The sequence below is a fragment of the Tachyglossus aculeatus genome, chromosome 10, assembly GCF_015852505.1.
Source record: "Tachyglossus aculeatus isolate mTacAcu1 chromosome 10, mTacAcu1.pri, whole genome shotgun sequence".
Classification (NCBI taxonomy): domain Eukaryota; kingdom Metazoa; phylum Chordata; class Mammalia; order Monotremata; family Tachyglossidae; genus Tachyglossus; species Tachyglossus aculeatus.
In genome coordinates, this window is record NC_052075.1 from 2,223,661 (window position 1) to 2,251,012 (window position 27,352).

General features: G+C 45.9%; 1 protein-coding gene across 1 annotated transcript in view; it reads left to right on the forward strand.

Annotated features, from left to right (window-relative positions):
* The window catches only part of PATJ (PATJ crumbs cell polarity complex component), a 254,691-nt gene that overhangs the window by 118,120 nt on the left and 109,219 nt on the right, over positions 1–27,352 (forward strand). Inside the window, 6 exon segments of the mRNA XM_038752385.1 lie at positions 2,110–2,269; positions 4,537–4,608; positions 7,811–7,988; positions 12,520–12,630; positions 15,105–15,185; positions 26,151–26,268. Of these exon segments, the coding sequence (XP_038608313.1) occupies positions 2,110–2,269; positions 4,537–4,608; positions 7,811–7,988; positions 12,520–12,630; positions 15,105–15,185; positions 26,151–26,268 (720 nt within the window).

A 27,352-nucleotide genomic window follows, 5' to 3' on the forward strand; every position in this document is an offset into this window, starting at 1 on the left:
CATGGCCTAGTGGAAAGAGCACGGGCCTGGGAGTGGGTTTTAATCCCGTCTCTGCCAGATAATAATAATAAAATGATGGTTTTTGTTAAGCGATTACTGATGATCAATCAATCAATCGTATTTATTGAGCGCTTACTGTAAGCAGGCCAAAGAGCACTGTACTAAGCGCTTGGGAAGTACAAGTTGGCAACATATAGAGACAGTCCCTACCCAACAGTGGGCTCACAGTCTAGAAGGTGATGATGATGATGATGGCATTTGTTAAGCGCTTACTATGTGCAAAGCACTGTTCTAAGCGCTTACTAAGCGATTACTGATGATCAATCAATCAATCATTCGTATTTATTGAGCGCTTACTGTGTGCAGAGCACTGTACTAAGCGCTTGGGAAGTACCAGTTGGCAACATATAGAAACAGTCCCTACCCAACAGTGGGCTTACAGTCTAGAAGGTGATGATGATGATGATGGCATTTGTTAAGCGCTTACTATGTGCGAAGCACTGTTCTAAGCGCTGGGGAGGATACAAGGTGAGGAAGTTGTCCCACGTGGGGCTCACAGTCAATCCCCATTTTACAGATGAGGTAACTGAGGCTCAGAGAATCAATCAATCATATTTATTGAGCACTTACTGTGTGCAGAGCACTGTACTGAGTGCTTGGGAAGTACAAGTTGAAATAATGATGGCATTTGTTAAGCGCTTACTATGTGCAAAGCACTGTTCCAAGTGCTGGGGAGGTTACAAGGTGATCAGGTTGTCCCACGGGGGGCTCACAGTCTTAATCCCCATTTTGCAGGTGAGGTAACGGAGGCCCAGAGAAGTGAAGTCAGTTGCCCAAAGTCACACAGCTGACAGTTGGCAGAGCCGGGATTTGAACCCGTGACCTCGGACTCCAAAGCCCGGGCTCTTTCCACTGAGCCATGCTGCTTCTAGTGACTTGCCCAAGGTCACACAGCAGACATGTGGCGGAGCCGGGATTTGAACCCCTGACCTCTGACTCCAAAGCCCGGGCTCTTTCCACTGAGCCATGCTGCTTCTCCAGCAGCATTACTGTTACTGTGCAGTGTTAGGGTTACTGTGTGCCAAGCACTGTTCTAAGCACAGTCTTAATCCCCATTTTCCAGATGAGGTCACTGAGGCCCAGTGAAGTGACTTGCCCAAAGTCACCCAGCTGACACCTGGCAGAGCCGGGATTTGAACCCATGACCTCTGACTCCAAAGCCCGGGCTCTTTCCGCTGAGCCCTGCCGCTTCCCTAATCATCATCATCATCATCAATCGTATTTATTGAGCGCTTACTATGTGCAGAGCACTGTACTAAGCGCTTGGGAAGTACAAATTGGCAACATATAGAGACAGTCCCTACCCAACAGTGGGCTCACAGTCTAAAAGGGGGAGACAGAGAACAAAACCAAACATACTAACAAAATAAAATAAATAGGGTAGATATGTACAAGTAAAAGAAATAAATAAATAAATAGAGTGATAATAAATAGAGTAATAAATAAATAAATAGAATAATAAATAGAGTAACCTAATCCCGATCCCGATCCCGCCTCTCGTCCGCTGGGTGACAAAACCAAACATACTAACAAAATAAAATAAATAGGATAGATATGTACAAGTAAAATAAATAAATAAATAAATAGAGTAATAATAAATAAATAGAGTAATAAATAGAGTAACCTAATCCCGATCCCGATCCCGCCTCTCGTCCGCTGGGTGACCTTGGGCAAGTCACTTCACTTCTCCGGGCCTCGGCGACTTCCCCCTTACAATGGGGATTAAGAATGAGAGCTCCACGTCAGACGTGGATTGTGTCCAACCTCGTGTGCATGCAGCTGTAATCCTCATTTTAATTCTATTTGTTCGGACGAATAAATAGAATAATAAATCAATGAAACAATAAAATAAAGAATGTAAATAATAATAATAAATAATAAATAAATAAAAAGGGATGCATTCATTCATTCAATCGTATTGAGCGCTTACTGTGTGCAGAGCACTGGACTAAGTGCTTGGGAAGTACAAGTTGGCAACATATAGTAAGCGCTTAAGTGGCATAATTATTATTGTTTTATTGTTATTAATAACTGACTCTTGCGTCTCAGGGTCAAGGGTTCAGAGCGATGCAGAGGAAACTGGACAGTTTATGGATCCCGACGAAGTGGGCGAGAGGAGGCAGGAGGAGTCGGCGGCCTTTCTACCCTCCAGGAACCGAGGGGGGATGAGATGGACGGCTTCGGGCCAGGCTGGAATAGGGTGCTCAAGGTATGTCATCATCATCAATCGTATTTATTGAGTGCTTACCATGTGCAGAGCACTGTACTAAGCGCTTGGGAAGTACAAATCGGCAACGTATAGAGACAGTCCCTACCCAACTGTGGGCTCACAGTCTAAAAGGGGGAGACAAAACCAAACATGCTAACAAAATAAAATAAATAGAATAGATATGTACAAGTAAAATAAATAAATAATTAGAGTAATAAACATGTACAAACATATATCCATATATACAGGTGCTGTGGGGAAGGGAAGGAGGTAAGATTGGGGGGATGGAGAGGGGGACGAGGGAAGAGGAAGGAAGGGGCTCAGTCTGGGAAGGCCTCCTGGAGGAGGTGAGCTCTCAGAAGGGCCTTGAAGGGAGGAAGAGAGCGAGCTTGGCGGAGGGGCAGAGGGAGGGCATGTCCTCTCTGTCCCTTTCTCCCTCCCCCAGCTGCCTTTCCTTGGCCACTGTTGGGTAGGGACCATCTCTATATGTTGCCAACTTGTACTTCCCAAACGCTTAGTACAGTGCTCTGCACACAGCAAGCGCTCAGTAAATACGATTGAATGAATCCAAAGCTGCCTTTCCTTGGCCCTTTTCCCCTTTGACTCCCGGTGGTTTGTGCACATCCAGAGCCGGGACGTTTTTAGAGAAGCAGTTAATAATAATAATAGTGATGATGGCATTTATTAAGCGCTTACTGTGTGCCAAGCGCTGTTCTAAGCGCTGGGGAGGTCACAAGGTGATCAGGTTGTCCCACGTGGGGCTCACAGTCTTCATCCCCATTTTACAGATGAGGGAACTGAGGCCCAGAGAATAATAATAATAATAATGAGGGCATTTATTAAGCGCTTACTATGTGCCAAGCACTGGTCTAAGCACTGGGGAGGTCACAAGGTGATCAGGTCGTCCCACGGGGGGCTCACAGTCTTCACCCCCATTTTACAGATGAGGTAACTGAGGCCCAGAGAATAATAGTAATAATAATAATGATGGCATTTATTAAGCTTACTCCGTGCCAAGCACTGTTCTAAGCGCTGGGGAGGTCACAAGGTGATCAGGTTGTCCCACGTGGGGCTCACAGTCTTCATCCCCATTTTACAGATGAGGTAACCGAGGCCCAGAGAATAATAATAATAATAATAATAATGGCATTTATTAAGCGCTTACTATGTGCCAAGCACTGTTCTAAGCGCTGGGGAGGTTACAAGGTGATCAGGTTGTCCCACGGGGGGCTCACAGTCTTAATCCCCATTTTACAAATGAGGGCACTGAGGCCCAGAGAAGTGAAGTGACTTGCCCGAAGTCACACAGCTGACAATTGGCGGAGCTGGGATTTGAACCCGTGACCTCTGACTCCAAAGTCCGTGCTCTTTCCACTGAGCCACGCTGCTTCTCTAAGTTGGTTTTCTTGTAATCTCCTTGGCACCTAGTGCTGTGAAGATTTTAAGCGCGTAGTAAATGTGAGTGATAATATCTCTGCTTTTTTAAGGCACTTTCATTCATTCAGTCGTATTGAGCGCTTACTGTGTGCAGAGCACTGTACTAAGCGCCTGGAAAGTAGCTCAGTGGAAAGAGCCCCGGCTTTGGAGTCAGAGGTCATGGGTTCAAATCCAGGCTCCACCAATTGTCAGCTGTGTGACTTTGGGCAAGTCACTTCACTTCTCTGTGCCTCAGTTCCCTCAACTGGAAAATGGGGATGAAGACTGTGAGACCCCCCCCGTGGGGCAACCTGATCACCTTGTAACCTCCCCAGCGCTTAGAACAGTGCTTTGCACATAGTAAGCGCTTAATAAATGCCATCGTTATTGTTATTATTACACTTCAGTACTTATCACTGGCAAGTCACTTAACTTCTCCGTGCCTTAGTTCCCTCATCTGTAAAATGGGGATGAACACTGTGAGCCCTACGTGGGACAACCTGATTGCCTTGTACCTATCTCAGCACTTAGAACAGTGCTTGGCACATACTAAGCGCTTAACAAATACCAACATTATTATTATTACTATTATTACTTGCTAAGCGCTTACTGTGTGCGAAGCACTGGACTAAATACGAGCTAATCTATGTACGTTATTTTCTAGATTGCCAAATTTCAATTCCCAAACCCCAAAGTGTTGCACTTGCGTATTTAAAAAAATATATATTTTTTTTGCTCTTTTTAGTGACTTGCCCATACGTCATTTTCTAGATTGCCAAGTTTCAATTCCCAAACCCCAAAGTGTTAGACTTACGTATTAAAAAAATATATATTTTTTTTGCTCTTTTTAGTGACTTGCCCGAGAGAGAAGAAGGAGAAGGAGAAGAGACACCAAACTTCAGTCATTGGGGTCCACCGCGAATGTACGTAACATTTTTTGATTCTTTCACAACCATATGGTTGGTTTTGACATCCTCAAGCTAGAAGCATGTTTTCATTTCAATCAATCAATCAATCATATTTATTGAGCGCTTACTGTGTGCAGAACACTGTACTAAGCGCTTGGGAAGTCCAAGTTGGCAGCCTATAGAGACGGTCCCTACCCAACAGTGGGCTCACAGCCTAGAAGGGGGAGACAGAGAACAAAACCAAACGTATTAACAAAATAAAATAAATAGAATAGATATGTACAAGTAAAATAAATAAATAGAGTAATAAATATGTACAAACATATATATATATATATATACATATATACAGGTGACGTGGGGAAGGGAAGGAGGTAAGATGGTAACGCATACGGCCACCATTCTGACGGATGCTGACTGTGTTCTCTGGATCCTGGGATATTCATTTATTCATTCAATCAATCAATCAATCAATCGTATTTATTGAGCGCTTACCATGCGCAGAGCACTGTACTAAGCGCTTGGGAAGTCCAAGTTGGCAACATATAGAGCCGGTCCCTACCCAACAGTGGGCTCACAGCCTAGAAGGGGGAGACGGAGAACAAAACCAAACATATTAACAAAATAAAATAAATAGAATAGATATGTACAAGTAAAATCAATCAGTCAATCGTATTTATTGAGCGCTTACTGTGTGCAGAGCACTGTACTAAGCGCTTGGGAAGTCCAAGTTGGCAACATATAGAGATGGTCCCTATCCAACAGTGGGCTCACAGTCTAGAAGGGGGAGACAGAGAACAAAACCAAACATATTAACAAAATCAAATAAATAGAATAGATATGTACAAGTAAAATCAATCAATCAATCAATCGTATTTATTGAGCACTTACTGTGTGCAGAGCACTGTACTAAGCGCTTGGGAAGTACAAGTTGCCAACATATAGAGATGGTCTCTATCCAACAGTGGGCTCACAGTCTAGAAGGGGGAGACAGAGAACAAAACGAAACATATTAACAAAAGAAAATAAATAGAATAGATATGTACAAGTAAAGTAAATAAATAAATAGAGTAATGAATATGTACAAACATATATACATATATACAGGTAAATATACATATATATACATACATATATACAGATAAATAGAATTATAGATAAATAATAGTAATAATGCGTAATAGAGTAATAAATACGAACAAACAGATATACAGGTGCTGTGGGGAAGGGAAGGAGGTAAGGCGGGGGGGATGGAGAGGGAGAGGAAGGAGGGGGGTCAGTCTGGGAAGGCCTCCTGGAGGAGGTGAGCTCTCAGTAGGGCCTTGATAAATCGTATTTATACGATTGAATGAATACTGTGGGTACTAGGGGAGTCTTTCTGATGAACAGTTGAGTTTTCCCAAAGTAAGTCATGGCCCCGTGAGTGAGCAGAACCTCCTCAGCCTCCAATTTGAGCCTCCGTACGGAGCTCGCTTGCTCCTGATGGAGCAGTAGGAGAAGCAGCAAGGCTTAGTGGTTAGACCCTGGCCCTGGGAATAATAATAATAATAATAATAATAATTGGCATTTGTTAAGTGCTTACTATGTGTAAAGCACTGTTCTAAGCGCTAGGGAGGTTACAAGGCAATCAGGTTGTCCCACGGGGGGCTCACAGTCTTAATCCCCATTTTACATGTGAGGTAACTGAGGCCCAGAGAAGCTAAGTGACTTGCCCAAGATCACACAGCAGACCTGTGGCGGAGTCGGGATTCGAACCCACGATCTCTGACTCCAAAGCCCAGGCTCTTTCCACTGAGCCACGCTGAATCAGAAGGTCACGGGTTCTAATCCCGGCCCCGCCCCTAGTCTGCCGTGTGACCCTAGGCGTGTCACTTCACTTCCGTGGGCCTCAGTTCCCCCATCTGTAAAACGGGGATTGAGACTGTGAGCCTCCCATGGGGCAACCTGATTACCTTGCATCTCCCCCAGCGCTTAGAACAGTGCTTGGCACAGAGTAAGTGCTTAATAAATACCACAGTTATTATGATTACGGCACCAGGACCACCTAGGCGACTAAGATAGGGTTCCCAAATAGACGTCCCCAAGGCCCACACTGTAAGCAGTGTCAGGAGCTGGTGGTTTCTGGGTCAAGCAGAGAAAGTTCCCTTAGATGATAATAATAATAATAATGATAACTATAGTGGTATATATTAAACGCTTACTATGTGCCAGGCACTGTACTAAGTGCTGGGGCAGTTACAGGATAATCAGGTTGGACACGGCCCCTGTATCTGGATCCCAATCCCCATTTACATTCATTCATTCATTCAATCGCATTTATTGAGCACTTACCGTATGCAGAGCACTGTACTAAGCACTTGGGAAGTACAGGTTGGCAACCGCCCTGCACACAGTAAGGGCTCAATAAATACGATTGAATGAATCAATCAATCAATCGTATTTATTGAGCACTTACTCTGTGCAGAGCACTGTACTAAGCGCTTGGGAAGTACAAATTGGCAACATATAGAGACGGGCCCTACCCAGCAGTGGGCTGAGATGAGGTAACTGAGGCACAGAGAAGTGAAATGACTTGCCTAAGGCCCCACAGCAGACAAGTGGCGGAGCCGGGATTAGAATCCAGGTCCTTCGGACTCCTGGACTCCATCCATTAGGCCACTCTTCTCCTGCAAGGAAAGGGAAAAAGAATTCTTTCTCCCATAAGGAGCACCCTGATCATGATATTTACTAAGCCCTTACTACACGCCGGGCACTGTTCTAAGCGCTGGGGGAGATACAAGGTTGTCCCACGGGGGGCTCACAGTCTTACTCCCCGTTTTACAGGTGAGGAAACTGAGGCACAGGGAAGTGAAGTGACTTGGCCAAGGTCACAGAGCAGGAAAGTGGTGGAGCTAGGAACAGAACTCAGGTCGTTTTGAGTCTTAGGACTGGGCTAGTGGATACTCTGGGCCGTAGTGAGATATACTAAATATAGTGGATATGCTAGATATGGGGAATATACTAGCCGACCATGAAAGAGAAAGAGAACTTTTTTCCTTTGTTTCATTTTCGACTTTAAGCCGGCTTGTTCAAGGCGGAGTTTGGGTCCTTTGGTCACCTGCGTTTTCTTTCCAAGCGGGGTTTCCCGGGGGCTTCTTCTTTTGAACCATTTCTCCTCCGAAGTCTAGCACTGCCGATCGCTTAGGGCCTTTTTTTTGTCGTTATTGCCTTTTAACAGCGTGGAGATCCCGAGAGAAGCAAACGTGTCTCTGGGCATAAGCATCGTTGGCGGGCAGACCGTGATCAAACGGCTGAAAAACGGAGAAGAACTGAAGGGGATTTTCATCAAACAGGTCCTCGAGGAGAGTCCAGCGGGAAAAACCAAAGCCCTTAAAACCGGGGATAAAATACTTGAGGTAAACGCGCCGTTCAATGGGCTCCGTTCTGGTTTTTCCATCGCTAGACAGCAGATCTGGAAACGTTCATGTAGCTTCCCTTTAAAGAGCAATTAAAAGCTGATGGATGTGTGTGTGTTTTCCAAGAGCCTTATCTTTGGCGTGTATAGTTTCAGAGAGGTCCGGTTTTTCAAAAACACAGATTTTTAAAAAAGGACTTTTTCCCGGAAAGGACAGATGGTGGTGATCACTCGTCTCCCGCAGACTTTCCCGAGCCCTAAATTGGAAGGATGCACGCCAGCGGGAAGCGGGGTGTGTCTGGGTTCTGGAAGCGTCCTCTGGGAATAGGAAGCTCCGTTCTCTTGGAATCCGTGGTTCCCGGGGGAATATCCTTTGGGAATCGGAGGCTCCCTTTGAATCCGTGGTTGACGGGGTTCACGGAGCAGACCCCTAGGCTTGCTAGGGTCGTCTACCAAACCCCAACCGATTTGAGGAGGCGATGGAAGAGGTACAGTGCCTGGCACTTAGTCAACGCTTAGCACAGTGCTCTGAACATAGTAAGCGCTCAATAAAAACCGTTGATTGGTTGATTGATTGATTAAATGCTTAGCAAATACCATAAAAAAAAAAAAAACGGTCAAAGTCTCGGGGTTAGCATCACGGGCGCTGGGCGGTTGGCCAAATGCTTAGTACCACAGAGGAAGCATTCAGTGTTGCCAACTTGTACTTCCCAAGCGCTTAGTACAGTGCTCTGCACACAGTAAGCGCTCAATAAATATTGAATGAATGAATGAGGAAGAGAGGGAAAAGAGAGCTTAATCACAGAAGGTTTCTTGGAGGAGGTTTATTCAGTCATTCAGTCGTATTTATTGAATGCTTACTCTGTGCAAAGCACTTTACTAAGTGCTTGAGAGAGTACAGTGTAACAATAAACATATTGTATATGTTTATTGTATATATGTATCACCTGTATATATGTTTGTACATATTTATTACTCTATTGATTTATTTTACTTGTACATATTTATTCTATTTATTTTATTCTGTTAATATGTTTTGTTTTGTTGTCTGTCTCCCCCTTCTAGACTGTGAGCCCACTGTTGGGTAGGGACTGTCTCTATATGTTGCCAACTTGGACTTCCCAAGCGCTTAGTACGGTGCTCTGCACACAGTAAGCGCTCAATAAATACAATTGAATGAATGAATGAATGAATACACATTCCCTGCCCACAACAAGATGTGACTGTAGTCGTTCTTTGAAGGTGGAGAGCGTGGTGGTCTGGCATATATTGTGGATGAGAAGCAGTGTGGCTTAGTGGATAGAACAGAAGGACCTGGGTTCTAATTCTGGCTCCGCCACTGGTCTGCTGGGTGACCTTGGGCAATTCATTTCACTTCTCTGGGCCTCAGCTACTTCATCTGTACAGTGGGGATTAAGCCTGTGAGCCCCATGTGGGACAGGGACTGGATCCAACCTGATTAACTTGTATCTACCCCAGCGTTTAGAACAGTGCTTGGCACGTAGTAAGCGCTTAACAAGTGCCATAGTTAATTAATATGGAGGGGGAGGGAGCTCCAAGCTAGGGAGAGGAGGTGGCAAAGAGGTCGGCGGCGAGATGGATTCATTCATTCATTCATTCAATCGTATTTGTTGAGTGCTTACGGTGTGCAGAGCACTGTACTAAGCGCTTGGGAAGTACAAGTTGGCAACATATAGAGACAGTCCCTACCCAACAGTGGGTTCATAGTCTAGAAATGGAGATGGATGGATTCCTTCAGTGGTTTTTCAACTACCACTGGCCGGACGTCTCCCAAATCTCCATCTCCGGCTCGGATCTCTCATCTGCTTCCCTGTCTCCCATTTCCCCCAATCTTTGGGATATGGCCCCCTGGTACCCTGAACCCATCTCTAGTATTCATACTGTCTCCCCCTCTAGACTGTAAGCTGTTCTGTTGTACTCTCCCGAGCGCTTACTTCAGTGCCCTGCACCCAGGAAGCACTCAATAAATGCGACTGACTAAAAGTCATCACCATTCTGTCTCTCTTACAAGCTCAGTGTAACCTTTGACTCGCCTCCTTCACTTACTTCCCACATTCAGTACATCTTCTTTCACTCCTGGTGTAACGTTTCACACATCTACCTCTTCCTTTTCAAATAAAAAAAAAGATACAGGCTAAGTGGTTACTATGAGCCTCAATAAGCACTCAATAAATGCGACTGACTAAAAGTCATCACCATTCTGTCTGTCTTACAAGCTCGGTGTAACCTTTGACTCCCCTCCTTCCCTTACTTCCCACATGCAGTACATTTTCTTTCACTCCTGGTGTAACGTTTCACACATCTACCTCTTCCTTTTTAAATAAAGATAAAAAAGATACGGGTAAAGTGGTTACTATGAGCCTCAATAAGCACTCAATAAATGCGACTGATTAAAAGTCATCACCATTCTGTCTGTCTTACAAGCTCGGTGTAACCTTTGACTCCCCTCCTTCCCTTCCTTCCCACATTCAGTACATCTTCTTTCACTCCTGGTGTAATGTTTCACACATCTACCTCTTCCTTTTTAAATAAAAATAAAAGATACGGGTAAAGTGGTTACTATGAGACTCAATAAATGTGACTGACTAAAAGTCATCACCATTCTGTCTCTCTTACAAGCTCGGTGTAACCTTTGACTCCCCTCCTTCCCTTACTTCCCACATTCCGTACATCTTCTTTCACTCCTGTTGTAACGTTTCACACGTCTACCTCTTCCTTTTTAAATAAAACAAAAAAGATACCATTAAAGTGGTTACTATGAGCTTCAATAAGCACTCAATAAATGCGACTGACTAAAAGTCATCACCATTCTGTCTCTCTTACAAGCTTGGTGTAACCTTTGATTCCTCTCCTTCCCTTCCTTCCCACATTCAGTACATCTTCTTTCACTCCTGGTGAAACATTTCACACATCTACCTTTTCCTTTTTAAATAAAAAAAAAAGATATGGATAAAGTGGTTACTATGAGCCTCAATAAGCACTCAATAAATGCGACTGACTAAAAGTCATCACCATTCTGTCTCTTTTACAAGCTCGGTGTAACCTTTGACTCCCCTCCTTCCCTTCCTTCCCTCATTCAGTACATCTTCTTTCACTCCTGGTGAAACGTTTCACACATCTACCTCTTCCTTTTTAAATAAAAATAAAACAGATACGGGTAAAGCAGTTACCATGAGCCTGGTACTGTTCTAAGTACTGTGGGGGATAGAAGATAATCAGGTTGGAGAATCCCTGTCCCTCATACCTCACAATTTAAGTGCTTAGAACAGTGCTTGGCACATAGTAAGTGCTTAACAAATGCCATGATTATTAATATTGTTATTAAGTAGGAGGGAAGAGGATTTAATCCCCATTTCAACAAGGTAATGGAGTCACTGGAATTTTAAGTGACTTGTCCAAGTTTATACCACAGAACAATTCTTGAGACTGTGAGCCCACTGTTGGTTAGGGACTGTCTCTATATGTTGCCAACTTGTACTTCCCAAGCGCTTAGTACAGTGCTCTGCACACAGTAAGCGCTCAATAAATACGATTGACACAGAATAAGCACTTAACAAATTCCATTATTATTATAAGACTGTGAGCCCCACGGGGGACAAGGACCGTGTCCAACCCAATTTGCTTGTATCCACCGTAGCGCTTAGAACAGTCCCTGCCACCTAGTAAGCACTTAACAAGTATCATTATTATTATTATTATTATTATCTTTACTTTTCTGGGCTTCACTTAACTCATCTGTAGAATGGGGATCGAGACTGTGAGCCCCACAAGGGACAGGGATCGGGTCCAACCTGGTTTGCTTCTCCCCACCCCAGCGCTTAGTAGAGTCCCTGCCACATAGAAAAGCAGCGTGGCTCAATGGAAAGAGCCCGGGCTTTGGAGTCAGAGGTCATGGGTTCAAATCCCAGCTCCACCAATTGTCAGCTGGGTGACTTTGGGCAAGTCACTTCACTCCTCCGGACCTCAGTTCCCTCACTGTAAAATGGGGATGAAGACCGTGAGCCCCACGTGGGACAACCTGATCACCTTGTAACCTCCCCAGTGCTTAGAAAAGTGCTTTGCCCAAGTAAGCGCTTAATAAATGCCATTATTATTATAGTAATTGTCATTATTATTATCATTACTTCTCTGGGCTTCACTTACCTCATCTGCAAAGTGCTTAGAAAAGTGCTTTGCACATAGTAAGCGCTTAACAAATGCCATTATTATTCTTATTATTGTAGTAATTATCATTATTATTATCATTACTTCTCTGGGCTTCACTTACCTCATCTGCAAAGTGGGGATCAAGACTGTGAGCCCCACACGGGACAGGGATCGCGTCCAATCCGATTTGCTTGCATCCTCTAATTTAAAGGCTGGAGCGGAGGTTGAAAATTTCCTGTCCGCCTCTCCGGCTGTCAGATCCTATTTGCACCTTACGATCCCCCTGGAAATCACTCGGGAAATCAGCCGTGGCCCCCGCGTTCATCCCGACATCCAGACTGACGCTCAGGGATTGTATTTTTCAGGTATCCGGGGTGGATCTGCAGAACGCAACGCACAAAGAAGCGGTGGAAGCCATCCAGAACGCTGGGAACCCCGTGGTCTTTGTCGTCCAGAGCTTATCCTCCACGCCAAGGGTGAGTCGTCCTACTTTTTCCGAATCCATCCGTTGATGGTATTTATTGAGCGCTTAATCTGCGCGGAGCACTCCGCCGAATACTTGGAAGAGTCCGACACAATGGAGTTGGTGGCTGTTTCAAGAGAAGCAGCGTGGCTCAGTGGAAAGAGAACGGGCTTTGGAGTCAGGGGTCGTGGGTTCAAATCCCAACTCCGCCACTTGTCAGCTATGTGACTTTGGGCAAGTCACTTCACTTCTCTGGGCCTCAGTTCCCTCATCTGTAAAGTGGGGATGAAGACTGTGAGCCCCACGGGGGACAACCTGATCACCTTGTAAACTCCCCTGTGCTTAGAACCGTGCTTTGCACATAGTAAGCGCTTAATAAATGCCATTATTATTATTATTATTTTGAGGTTGATTCTTAGAGTGTCAACCACTGTTATTATCATTAAGTGCCGTCGAGGCGTTTCCGATTCGTAGCGACCCCATGGATATACTTTCTCCAGAACATCCTGTCCTCTGTCATAATAATAATTATGGTATTTATTAAGCGCTTACTATGTGCCAAGCACTGTTCTAAGCACTGGGGTGGATACAAGGTAATCAGGTTGTCCCACGTGGGGCTCACAGTCTTAATCCCCATTTTATAGCTGAGGTAACTGAGGCTCAGAGAAGTGAAGTAGCTTGCCTATGGTCACACAGCAGACAGGTGGCGGAGCCAGAATTCGAACCCATGTCCTCCGACTCCCAAGCCCGGGCTCTTTCCACTGAGCCACGCTGCCTCCGTATTCTGCAACCTTTCTAACGGTTCTTCTGTTATCGTTGTTATGGTCTCCGTAATAATAATGAGGGTATTTGTTAAGCGCTTACTATGTGCCAAGCACTGTTCTAAGCCCTGGGGGGGAGACAAGGTAATCAGGTGGTCCCACGAGGGGCTCAGTCGTAATCCCAATTTTACAGATGAAGTAACTGAGGTGCAGAGAAGGGAAGTGACTTGTCCAAGTTCGCACTCCTTAGCGCTCAATACAGTGCTCTGCACACACTAAGCACTCACCGAGCCAGGTAGTGTGGCTCAGTGGAAAGAGCCCGGGCTCTGGAGTCAGAGGTCATGGGTTCAAATCCCGGCTCCGCCACTTGTCAGCTGTGTGACTTTGGGCAAGTCACTTCACTTCTCTGGGCCTCAGTTCCCTCATCTGTAAAATGGGAATGAAGACTGTGAGCCCCACGTGGGACAACCTGATCACCTTGTATCCCTCCAGTGCTTAGAACAGTGCTTTGCACATAGTAAGCACTGAACAAATGCCATCATTATTATTATTATTATTATTCTCTGGGCCTCAGCGACCTCATCTGTAAAATGAGGATTAAGGCTGTGAGCCCCCCCCCCGGGGCAACCTGATCACCTTGTAACCTCCCCAGCGCTTAGAACAGTGCTTTGCACATAGTGAGCACTTAATAAGTGCTATTATTATTATTATTATTATTATTACAGTGCTCTGCACACAGTGAGCGCCCAATAAGTACGATTGACTGAGTAATGGATTGGCGCTAGTGGCTTTCACCGTTCCCCTCAAGCTCTCGCCCCTGTTGATCACATTCTGCCAGGATGCTCAGAGCAGTCAAAGGAGTAATAATAATAATAATAATGGTATTTGTTAAGCGCTTACTATGTGCAAAGCACTGTTCTAAGCGCTGGGGAGGTTACAAGGTGATCAGGTTGTCCCATGAGGGGGGGCTCACATTTTTAACCCCCATTTTCCAGATGAGGTAACTGAGGTACTGAAAAGTGAAGTGACTTGCCCAAAGTCACCCAGCTGACAATTGGCGGAGCCGGGGTTTGAACCCATGACCTCTGATTTATTTATTTTATTTGTACATATCTATTCTATTTATTTTATTTTGTTAGTATGTTTGGTTTTGTTCTCTGTCTCCCCCTTTTAGACTGTGAGCCCACTGTTGGGTAGGGACTGTCTCTAGATGTTGCCAATTTGGACTTCCCAAGCGCTTAGTACAGTGCTCTGCACATAGTAAGCGCTCAATAAATACGATTGATGATGATGATTGATGACCCCAAAGCCCGGGCTCTTTCCACTGAGCCACGCTGCTTCTCTCTATCGAATAGAGCACAGGCCTGGGAGCCAGGAGGATCTGGATTCCAATCACTTTTCTGCTGTGTGATCTTGGGCAAGTCACTTCACTTCTCTGGGCCTCAGTTTCCTCATCTGGAAAATGGGGATTAAGACCGTGAGCCCCTTGTGGAGCAAGGGCCTGTGTCCACTCTGATTAGCTGGTTTTTACCTCAGGACTTTGAACAGCGGCTGGCACATAGTAAGCACTTAACAAATACCATGAAAACAAGTGTTCGCTCCGTCTTTTGTACTTCCCAAGCGCTTAGTACAGTGCTCTGCACATAGTAAGAGCTCAATAAATACGATTGATTGATTGATTGATTTTGAGGACTACGGACATTGGGATTTTTCTGTTTTGGAGCAGGTGGTGGCGGGAGTACATTCCAAGACCGGAAGGCCCACTAAAATCACGGATGCGGGAATGGAAGCAGGCCCAAAGGAACAGGTGACTGTCACTTTACGTTGGAACTTTTAACCCGGGAATTGGGGAAGGGGAGAGGAGAGGAAGGGGAAACGGCTCGCTCCCGGATTTGTTGATGGGGGGGACAACTAGGCGCGGCGTAGTGGATAGACCACCGGCTGGAAGGTCATGGGTTCTAATCCCGGCTCTGTCACTTGCCTGCTGTGGGATCTTGGGCAAATCTATTCAATCAATCAATCAATCAGTCAATCGTATTTATTGAGCGCTTACTATGTGCAGAGCACTGTACTAAGCGCTTGGGAAGTACAAATTGGCAACACATAGAGACAGTCCCTACCCAACAGTGGGCTCACAGTCTAAAAGGGGGAGACAGAGAACAGAACCAAACATGCCAACAAAATAAAATAAATAGGATAGAAATGTACAAGCAAAATAAATAAATAAATAAATAAATATTCACTTCTCTGGGCCTCAGTTACCTCATCTGTTTTATTTTATTTATTTATTTATTTATTTGATTTTGTTAGTATGTTTGGTTTTGTTCTCTGTCTCCCCCTTTTAGACTGTGAGCCCGCTGTTGGGTAGGGACTGTCTCTATATGTTGCCAATTTGTACTTCCCAAGCGCTTAGTACAGTGCTCTGCACAGAGTAAGCGCTCAATAAATACGATTGATGATGATGATGATCTGTCAAATTCATTCAGATTCATTCATTCAATCGTATTGAGCGCTTACTGTGTGCAGAGCACTGGCCTAAGTGCTTGGGAAGTACAAGTTGGCAACCTATAGAGACGGTCCCTACCCAACAGCGGGCTCACAGTCTAGAAGGGGGAGACAGAGAACAAAACAAAGCATATTAACAAAATAAAATAAATAGAATACAAATGTACAAATAAATGGAGTAATAAATATGTACAGACATATATACAGAAGCAGCGTGGCTCAATGGAAAGAGCCTGGGCTTTGGAGTCAGACATGGGTTCAAATCCCGGCTCTACCAGCTGTCAGCTGTGTGACTTTGGGCAAGTCACTTCACTTCTCTGGGCCTCAGTTCCCTCATCTGTCAAATGGGGATGAAAAGTGTGAGCCCCCCGTGGGACAACCTGATCTCCTTGTAAACTCCCCAGCACTTAGAACAGGGCTTTGCACATAGAAAGCGCTTAATAAATGCCATTAAAAAAAAAAAGTCTGTGAGCCCCACGTGGGACAACCTGATCACCTTGCAAACTCCCCTGCGCTTAGAACAGTGCTCTGCACATAGTAAGCGCTTAATTAATGCCATTATTATTATTATTATTATATACAGGTGGTTCTGTGAGGAGGGGAAGGAGGTAAGGCAAGGGGGAGAGGAAGGAGGGGGTTCAGTTTGGGGATTAAGACTGTGAGCCCCTTGTGGGATAGGGACTGTGTCCAACTCAATTTGCTTGTATCCACTCTAGCACTTAAAAAGTGCAAGAGACACCCTTTACTGGCACCCAGTAAAGGCTTAACAAATACCACAATTATTATTATTATTAGGCAGGACTTTGGAGTCCACGTAATAAGTTTGGAGGGAATCAGGGAGTTGGCATCGGACGGGACTTTGGGTGGAAGAGAGGAGAAAGGGAAAGGAAAAGGCCCGTGAAGGGTGAGTAGGCGGAATCAGGGAAGTTGGCCGTCGTGTAAATCCAGCCGCATATGCATTGTGGTTTCTTCAATCCCCGGGGAATAATAGTAATCATTATTACTTTGGGCAAATCACTTAACTTCTCTGTGCCTCAGTTACCTCATCTGTAAAAGGGGAATTAAGACTGTGAGCCCCCTGTGGGACAACCTGATCACCGTGTAACCTCCCCAGCGCTTAGAACAGTGCTTTACCTATAGTAAGCACTTAATTATTACGGTAATTATCATAACCGTGTTGCTTGTTAAGCACTTACCGTGTGCTTGGCACTGGGGTAGACAGAAGCAGATTCATTCAATCGTATTCATTGAGCGCTTACTGTGTGCAGAGCACTGTACTAAGCGCTTGGGGAGTCCAAGTTGGCAACACATAGAGATGGTCCCTACCCAACAGTGTAGCAGGGGGAGACAGAACAAAATAAAACATATTAACAGATCTGGATGGACACATGTCCCATGTGGGGCTCCCAATCTCAATCCCCGTTTTACAGACGAGGGAACCGAGGCCGGGAGAAGTGAAGCGACTCGCCCAAGGTCACGCGGCAGACGAGGGACAGCTGAGATTAGAACCCGTGACCTTTTGACTCCCAAGCTCACGCTGTATCCACTAGGCCAAGCAGCTTCTCAGCACAGACCCCTTCCACCCATTCTGGGCAAGCAGGCCCTGTCGGGTCTCCCGACGGACAGCGGGAATTTGGCTTTGGTTTTGGAGGATAGTTTTCCCGGAGAAGCCCCCCTTCCCCACCGCCTCACTCTTGCACGAGGAAGGAAGGACCTGCAAGCGTCATATTTATGAGGTCTGCCAGCAGCACCACTGTAGAACTGGGGTTGCAGAGAGAGAATCGATCAATCGTATTTATTGAGCGCTTACTGTGTGCAGAGCACTGTACTAAGCGCTTGGGAAGTACAAGTTGGCAACAACTTGAGAGAACTGATCTATCGCCGATTTAACGACACTTCGAAAGCAGCTAGCTCTGCTGGGGTGCTCTCGGGTGCCTCGAAATCGAGGAGGGAAAAGGCGCGGATTTTCCCCGTTGTGTCGCTTTTGGGAATTGGTCGTAGAGGAGTGAGGGGCTGGGAGAAGAGCCAGCGTGGCCTAGTGTTTAAAATATGTGGCTGGGAGTCAGAAGGACCTGGGTTCTAATCCTGACTCTGCCTCGTATCTGCTGAGTGATCCGCCACTTCACTTCTCTGTGGCTCAGTTATCTCATCTGTAAAATGGGGATTAGGACTGTGAGCCCGCTGTGGGATAGGGACTGTGTCCAACTGGATTGCAGAGAAGCAGCGTGACTCAGTGGAAAGAGCCCAGGCTTTGGAGTCAGAGGTCATGGGTTCAAACCCCGGCTCCGCCAACTGTCAGCTGGGTGACTTTGGGCAAGTCACTTCACTTCTCTGGGCCTCAGTTCCCTCATCTGTAAAATGGGAATTAAGACTGTGAGCCCCCTGTGGGACAACCTGTTCACCGTGTAACCTCCCCAGCGCTTAGAACAGTGCTTTGCATATAGTAAGCGCTTAATAAATGCCATCATCATTATTAGTATTATTATCTACCCCAGTGCGTAGAATTCATTCATTCATTGTCGTATTTATTGAGCACTTACTGTGTGCAGAGCACTGTACTAAGCACTTGGGAAGTACAAGTTGGCAACATATAGAGACGGTCTCTACCCAACAGTGGGCTCACAGTCTTAGAATAGTGCCTGACACATAGTAAGTCCTTAACAATTACCATTTAAGAAAACAAAACGAACCAAAAAAACCAAGCATTAACCGTGGTTTGGCGGGGACTAGTTCGGTCCAAGAAAAGGAGGATGAAAGTGGATTTTTTTCCTAGGTTCTCTTCTTGGAATAGTAATTAGACTGTGAGCTCATTGTGGGCAGGGAATGTGTCTGTTGTTACACTGTTCTCTCCCAAGCGCCGAGTACAGTGCTCGGCACACAGGAAGCACTCAATAAATACGATTGATTGAATGAATGAATAGTTATAATTGTGATATTCATTATGTGCTTACTGTGTGCCAAACACTGAACTGAGTACTAGGATGGAGACCCGATAACCAGCTCACGCCCAGTCCCTGTCCCACTGCAACTCATGGCCTAATTAGGAGGGTGAACGGGTATTGATTGCCCATTTTACAGATGTGGAAACTGAGGAACAGAGAAGTGAAGTGATTTGGAAGGCATCTTGCACTGTTTGCCCGCACGAGGATGAATTGAATCAGCAGTAGGGTAGTGAGTGAGTTGGAAGTGAAAAGTGTTTTGACTAACGCTTGTAGCCAACCAGTAATCAGTCAATCAATCAATCAATCGTATTTATTGAGCGCTTACTGTGTGCAGAGCACTGTACTAAGCACTTGGGAAGTACAAATTGGCAACATATAGAGACAGTCCCTACCCAACAGTGGGCTCACAGTCTAAAAGGGGGAGACAGAGTAATAGTAATAGTAGTTCCTGTAGGAGTTGTAATAGGTGGTGATATAGTAATAGTCATTCATTCATTCAGTCGTATTTATTGAGCGCTTACTGTGTGCAGAGCACTGTACTAAGCGCTTGGGAAGTACAAGTCGGCAACATCTAGAGACGGTCCCTACCCAGCAACGGGCTCGCAGTCTAGAAGGGGGAGACAGATAATAAAACAAATCATGTGGACAGGTGTCAAGTCGTCAGAACAAATAGAATTAAGTCAAAATAGGTGGTGGTGTAGTAATAGTAATAATAATAATGATAATAAGCACTTAGTACAGTGCTCTGCACACAGTAAGCGCTCAATAAATACGATTGAATGAATAATGATAGTACTTGTTAAGCGCTTACTGTGTGCCAAAGACTGTTCTCAGCCCTGGGCTAGATACAAGGTAATCAGATTGTCCCCCGTGGGGCTCACAGTCTTAATCCCCATTTTCCGGATGAGGTAACTGAAGCCCAGAGAAGCGAAGTGGCTCGCCCAGGGTCACACAGCAGACAGGCGCCGGAGCCGGGATTCATTCAATCGTATTTATTGAGCGCTTACTGTGTGCAGAGCACTGTACTAAGCGCTTGGGAAGTACAAGTCGGCAACATCTAGAGACGGTCCCTACCCAACAGCGGGCTCACGGTCTAGAAAGGGGAGACAGACAACAAAACAAAACATATTAACAAAATAAAATAAATAGAATAAATATGTGGATCAGAACCCACATCCTCCCCAGCCCAGGCTCTTTCCACTGAACCACACTGCTTCTCTAGTAGTCATAATGGGCGGTTGTGTAATCAGGTGTCGTAGTAATGATTGTTGTTGTTGTAGTAGTACTGTATATACGTATATATGTTTGTACATATTTATTACTCTATTTATGTATTTATTTTACTTGTACGTATCTATTCTATTTATTTTATTTTGTTAGCGTGTTTGGTTTTGTTCTCTGTCTCCCCCTTTTAGACTGTGAGCCCACTGTTGGGTAGGGACTGTCTCTATATGTTGCCAATTTGTACTTCCCAAGCGCTTAGTACAGTGCTCTGCACATACTAAGCGCTCAATAAATACGATTGATGATGATGATGATGATGATAGTAGTAGTTGTTGTCCAAAAGGACGGTCTGCGGAGAACAAGATGGAAAAATTATTACCTCATGAGTTATTGTTGTGTGGACTCTTACTGACCCAAGCTGGGATCCATTAATTAAAGCCAGATGTTTCTTTACTTGGGAGCAGGAGGATTTGTTTCTTTTCGTTACCCGGAAAGAAACGATTCCGCAGTAAGCACCAAGCGACGGCTATGCCTTGGCAAAATACCGAGCCCCAAACCTAATATATTAAAACCTCGCTAACCTAACTAAACTCTTTGAGCAAGGACTTGAAGTAAACCATTAGCTCACGGCACAGCAGACAGAAATGAAGCAACGCCGTAGCCTCGATCCCCTCCTTATCAAATAGCTTTTAACAACTGCAGGATCGACTTTAATATTTAATAACCGCTCAACTCTCAGCCGCGGGGGGGTTGGAAGAATCCCCCCCTTTGTAAAGGCCCCAATTCAGGCGGATTTTAGATGATCATCATCACCGAAAGGGAAGCCCTTTTCCTTCGATCAGTCTGCATTTTGGGGCTCCACCTGGTTTTGTGTCGTTGTTTCTTTTTGTTTGGTTTGTTTCTTTGGCCTCCGCTGCAGCAACTGGAGACTGAGAATGAGAAATGGCAGGGTTGTGGACCTGGGGTCCCGGGTGAATGCTCGCTGAGATGATTTCAAGGTGACTAAGGGAAGCAAAAAACTATAATGCCGCTAATGCTTTCTCAACACCTTAGTCTTTCCAGTAATAGCAATGGGAAAGTTGGGTCCCGAGACCACAGTTCTGATTTTGTGATTAAATTTTCATAGCCCCAAAACGGCTTCCAGGAGCCCGTCCGTTTGGTCCGCGCACTCTGTCATCTCCGGGGAAATAAAGGCTCATTTTCCAGCTTTGCGAGGTCAAGGGCCTGTTGTCTCCCCGGGCCGTTAAAGGGATCCTTTCCCGGCTCGCTCCGACTCGCGGGGTGGAAGACAGTCAGTCGCTTCGCAGGCTGAAATTTGCAACCGTCCTTTCGAGCGTTGCACATCGGAGAGGCCGCGTTGCTCAGTGGAAAGACCCCAGGCTTGGGAGTCAGAGGTCGGGGGTTCTAATCCTGCCTCTGCCACTTGTCAGCTGTGTGACTTTGGGAGAGCCACTTAACTTCTCTATGCCTCAGTTCCCTCATCTGTAAAATGGGGATGAAACCTGCGAGCCCCACGTGGGACAACCTGATTATTTTATTTTGTTGATACGTTTGGTTTTGTTCTCTGTCTCCCCCTTCTAGACTGTGAGCCCACTGTTGGGGAGGGACCGTCTCGATATGTTGCCAACTTGGACTTCCCAAGCGCTTAGTACAGTGCTCTGCACACAGTAAGCGCTAGATAAATACGATTGAATGAATGAATGAGTGAATGAATGAATGAATGAATGAATGAAGTGACTTGCCCTCGGTCACCCAGCAGACATGTGGCAGAGCCGGGATTAGAACCCAGATCCTTCGAACCCTCAGGCCCCGGGCCGTAGTCTCTTGACCAAGCCGCTTCTCTCGTTCTGTGGGGGCTCCTGTCTCGGCTGTCTGGTGTTCCAGCTCCGAGGAGCGGACTCCTCCTCAAGATCCGCGGTTTTCCATTCCCTGTAATGGGCCCGGCAGCGTCCCCGGACCAGAGTGCATCCTGCCATTAGCGGCATCGTTACAGGGCACGTGACTGAACGTAATTCCGCGAGTCACTTGGCCGCTTAAAGTACAGTCCAGCTTCTTTTGAAAATTATAGCTGGCCGGCAGGCGCGGGACTGATTCACGTTAGCTCCGTAGCCCGCCCCGTGGACTCGGGGACATGTTTTATTTGTTCAAGCAGTACCGGAGATGTCTTCACCCTCAGAAGGTAACGGCAGCGTGCTTTTCAGCTGAGCCGCGCGTTCAGCGGGATTTAAAAAATCAATCAATCAAGCAATCGTATTTATTGAGCGCTTACTATGTGCAGAGCACTGTACTAAGCGCTTGGGAAGTACAAATTGGCAACATCTAGAGACAGTCCCTACCCAACAGTGGGCTCACAGTCTTAAAGGGGGAGACAGAGAACAAAACCAAACATACTAACAAAATAAAAGAAATAGAATAGATATGTACAAGTAAAATAAATAGAGTAATAAATATGTACAAACATATATACAGGTGCTGTGGGGAAGGGAAGGAGGTAAGATGGGGGGGATGGAGAGGGGGGCGAGGGGGAGAGGAAGGAAGGGGCTCAGTCTGGGAAGGCCTCTTGGAGGAGGTGACCTCTCAGCAGGGCCTTGAAGGGAGGAAGAGAGCTAGCTAATCTGACGTGGAGGTAGCTTTGCCTGTATTTTGATTGCACTCTTACCCTTCATTCATTCAGTCGTATTTATTGAGCGCTTACCGTGGGCAGAGCACTGTACAAAGCGCGTAGACCATACCAGACCATAGGGAAAGACACGAAAACTTTTTTTTCACGAAGACGGTTTTCTTTCTCCGCACGGAGATGTGAACTGCCCAGTCATCAGAAACCGCCTCTCAGCGGCTCGTCGGTGAGATTCACTCATTCGTTCATTCAATCGTATTTATTGAGCGCTTACTGTGTGCAGAGCACTGGACTAAGCGCTTGGGAAGTACAAGTTGGCAACGTAGAGAGGCGGTCCCTACCCAACAGGGGGCTCACAGTCTAGAAGGGGGAGACAGAGAACAAAACATATTAACAAAATAAAATAAAGAGAATAAGTATGTACAAATAAAATAAATAGAGTAGTAAATCCGTACAAACATATGTACATATATACAGGTGCTGTGGGGAGGGGAAGGAGGTGAGGAGATGCGATTGTTCATAAAGTTTCAGTTGCCTGGCATGGATTCAGGGAATACGCTAGAGTAAAATCTATAGCTAGTTTGTTCTGTAATAATAATAATAATAATAATAATAATGGCATTTATTAAGCGCTTACTATGTGCAAAGCACTGTTCTAAGCTCTGGGGAGGTTACAAGGTGATCAGGTTGTCCCACGGGGGGGGCTCACAGTCTTCATCCCCATTTTACAGATGAGCTGAGGCACAGAGAAGTGAAGTGACTTACCCAAAGTCACACAGCTGAAATTGACAGAGCCAGGATTTGAACCCATGATCTCTGACTCCAAAGCCCGGGCTCTTTCCCACCGAGCCTCGCTGCTTCTCAGCAGTAAAGGGGAAGAAGGCTTCGACTGCTTTCAGACGAAGATCTCGGGCCGCTATTTCGTCGCTTGGTTATAGCAGGCGCCAGGCTTGACGGAGATGGCCCTTCATCATCAATCGTATTTATTGAGCGCTTACTATGTGCAGAGCACTTGTACTAAGCGCTTGGGAAGTACAAATTGGCAACATATAGAGACAGTCCCTACCCAACAGTGGGCTCACAGTTTAAAGGGGGGCACCGTTCAGAAGCACCGTTTAGCGTATCATTCATCTGAAGAAGAAAGAGTATGGTAGGATGATTGTTCTTTGGCGGGAGGGGTGGTGAGAATTCCAGGCCTCCAAATTTAGACCTTAATTTCGGGTTTTGGGATGAGCCAGTAGCCTTTAATTAGGAAGTAGAAGCTTTAATTCGGGCTTCTCCACCTGTAGAAATTGCTGCAGTGATTAGCACGGTGCTTTGCAGTCCGTAAGCGCTCAGGGATTGATTGACTGAATGACTGTGAGCTCGTTGTGGGCGGGGGTTGTCTCTCTTACCGCATTGTACTTTCCAAGCGCTTAGTACAGTGCTCTGCCCACAGTAAGCGCTCACTAAATACCATCGATTGATTGGCTTCTTTTGGCTTTGGGCTCGCGACCGTATTCAAGCCCACTTTCGCCGAGCTTCATGCCGTTACCGGTTTGACAGTGATGGTGGTATTTTTCCAGGCGTTTACTATGCGCCAAGTACTTCGCTCGGCACTCTCCCTCTCTAGACTGTAAGCTCGTTGTGGACAGAGAGAGTGTCTGTTATATTGTACCCTCCCAAGCGCTTAGTACAGTGCCCCGCTCTCTGCACCCAGTAAACTCTCAGTAAATACGATTGACTCACTGACACCGGGGTAATCAAGTGATCTTGTACTTGATTACAAGTACTTGATTGTTGCCAACTTGTAATAATAATAATAATAATAATAATAATGATGGTATTTGTTAAGCGCTTACTATGTGCACAGCACTGTTCTAAGCACTGGGGAGATACAAGGTGATCAGGTTGTCCCACCGGGGGCTCATAGTCTTAATCCCCATTTTACAGATGAGGGAACTGAGGCCCAGAGAAGTGAAGTGACTTGCCCAAAGTCACACAGCTGACAAGTGGCAGAGCTGGGATTTGAACCCATGACCTCTGATTCCAAAGCCCGGGCTCTTTCGACTGAGCCACGTTGCTTCTCTTGTACTTCCCAAGCGCTTAGTACAGTGCTCTGCACACAGTAAGTGCTCAATAAATATGATTGATCTTGGGCAAGCCACTTCACTTCTCTGTGCCTCAGTTCCCTCATCTGGAAAATAGGGATGAAGACCGTGAGCCCCACGTGGGACAACCTGATTACTTTGTATCCACCCCAGTGCTTAGAACAGTGCTTGGCACATAGTAAGCGCTTAACAAATGCCATCATCACCATCATTCCCAGACCTGTAATTTAATGTAATTTAATGATGACATTTGTTAAGTGCTTACTATGGGCAAAGCACTGTTCTAAGCACTGGGGGCAATACAGGGTGATCAGGTTGTCCCACGTGGGGACCCACAGTCTTCATCCCCATTTTACAGATGAGGTAACTGATGATGATGATGATGGTGGCATTTATTAAGCACTTACTATGGGCAAAGCACTGTTCTAAGCACTGGGGGCCATACAAGGTGATCAGGTTGTCCCACGTGGGGGCCCACAGTCTTCATCCCCATTTTTACAGATGAGGTAACTGATGATGATGATGATGGCATTTATTAAGCACTTACTACATGCAAAGCACTGTTCTAAGCACTGGGGAGGTTACATGGTGATCAGGTTGCCCCACGAGGGGCTCACAGTCTTAATTCCCATTTTGCAGATGAGGTAACCGAGGCACAGAGAAGTGAAGTGACTTGCCCAAGGTCACACAGCAGACATGCGGTGGAGCCAGGATTAGAACCCATGACCTCTGACTCCCAAACCCGGGCTCTTCCCACTGAGCCACGCTGCTTCTCTATAATAATAATAATGATGGTATTTGTTAAGCGCTTACTATGTGCAAAGCACCGTTCTAAGCACTGAGGAGGTTACAAGGGGATCAGGTTGTCCCACGGGAGGCTCGCAGTTTTAATCCCCATTTTACAGATGAGATAACTGAGGCACAGAGAAGTTAAGTGACTTGCCCAAAGTCACAGAGCTGACAGTTGGTGGAGCCGGGATTTGAACCCATGACCTCTGACTCCAAAGCCCAGGCTCTTCCCACTGAGCCACGCGGCTTCTCTAGACCGTAAGGTCACTGTGGACAGAGTGTGTGTCTGTTATATGGTGATGATGGCATTTATTAAGCGCTTACTATGTGCAAAGCACTGTTCTAAGCGCTGGATATCGTACTCTCCCAAGCGCTTAGTCCAGTGCCCAGCGCTCTGCACACAGTAAACGCTCAGTAAATACGATTGACTGACTGACACCGGGGTAAGATGCACGATAATGAGGTTGGACACAGTCCCTCTCCAAGCCGTGGCTCCCGTTACTGTCTCCATTAGTCCATGCTGTTCCTCGGGCTTCCTTTCTTATTCCCGGGAGTAACCAGGGAGGCGAGCGCTAATTCCTCTCATCTTTCCTTCCCTTTTCCAGCAGAGAAAAGGTGGGGCTCCACCTCCTATGAGACTGCCGCCTCCCTATAAAGCTCCTGCCGGGCCGGAAAGCGAGGAAGACGACGAGGAGGAGGAGGAGGATTCCGACTTTACCGAAAGTGAGTCGTTGTCAGTATTTTTGCCCGAAGGCATTCTGCTTTTACCCCGGAGAGGCCGTTCTTTCGGTAATTCGTCTTCGGATTTAAGCCTCATGAGAGAAAAGAAATACGGTCTCTGTGGAATACCTGAAGTTACAGTCCCGCCGATTCCGTGACTTTGGGCCTGTCTTTTCCTTGGAGTGGTTGGCAGGAGCAGGAACCCCGGAGGCGCGTGCTGAGTAGATCGTTTTGAATCAATCAATCAATCAATCAATCGTATTTATTGAGCACTTACTATGTGCAGAGCACTGTACTAAGCGCTTGGGAAGTACAAATTGGCAACACATAGAGACAGTCCCTACCCAACAGTGGGCTCACAGTCTAAAAGCGGGAGACAGAGAACAGAACCAAACATACCAACAAAATAAAATAAATAGGATAGAAATGTACAAGTAAGATAAATAAATAAATAAATAAATAGAGTAATAAATATGTACAACCATATATACATATATACAGGTGCTGTGGGGAAGGGAAGGAGGTAAGATGTGGGGATGGAGAGGGGGACGAGGGGGAGAGGAAGGAAGTTTTGAAGCTACCAAGGCACCATTAGACGTTTTTAGAGATTCTTTTTCCCCATTGTGTCTCTCCCTGTGCTCAGCAAACACCAAACACCCTAAGAACTCGGAGGAACCAGAAAGATTTCCTGGATTGTCCAACTTACATGTTGTCTAAGTCCCAGCATTCATTCATTCATTCAGTGGTATTTATTGAGCGCTTACTGTGTGCAGAGCACTGTACTAAGAGCTTGGGAAGGACAAGTCGGCGACAATCAATCGATCGTATTTATTGAGCGCTTACTGTGTGCAGAGCACTGTACTAAGCACTTGGGAAGTACAGTGCTCTGCACACAATAAGCGCTCAATAAATATGATTGAATGAATGAATGAATGAAAAAGGGGGCGCAGTCTGGGAAGGCCTCCTGGAGGAGGTGAGCTCGGGGGGTCGGCCTGCCGTCTGACCTTTCCGCGCTCGCCTCATCCTCCGGCTCGGGGCAGGTGTGTGAAAACCAGGAGAAGGAGTTTCCAGCAGAAAGACTGCTGGT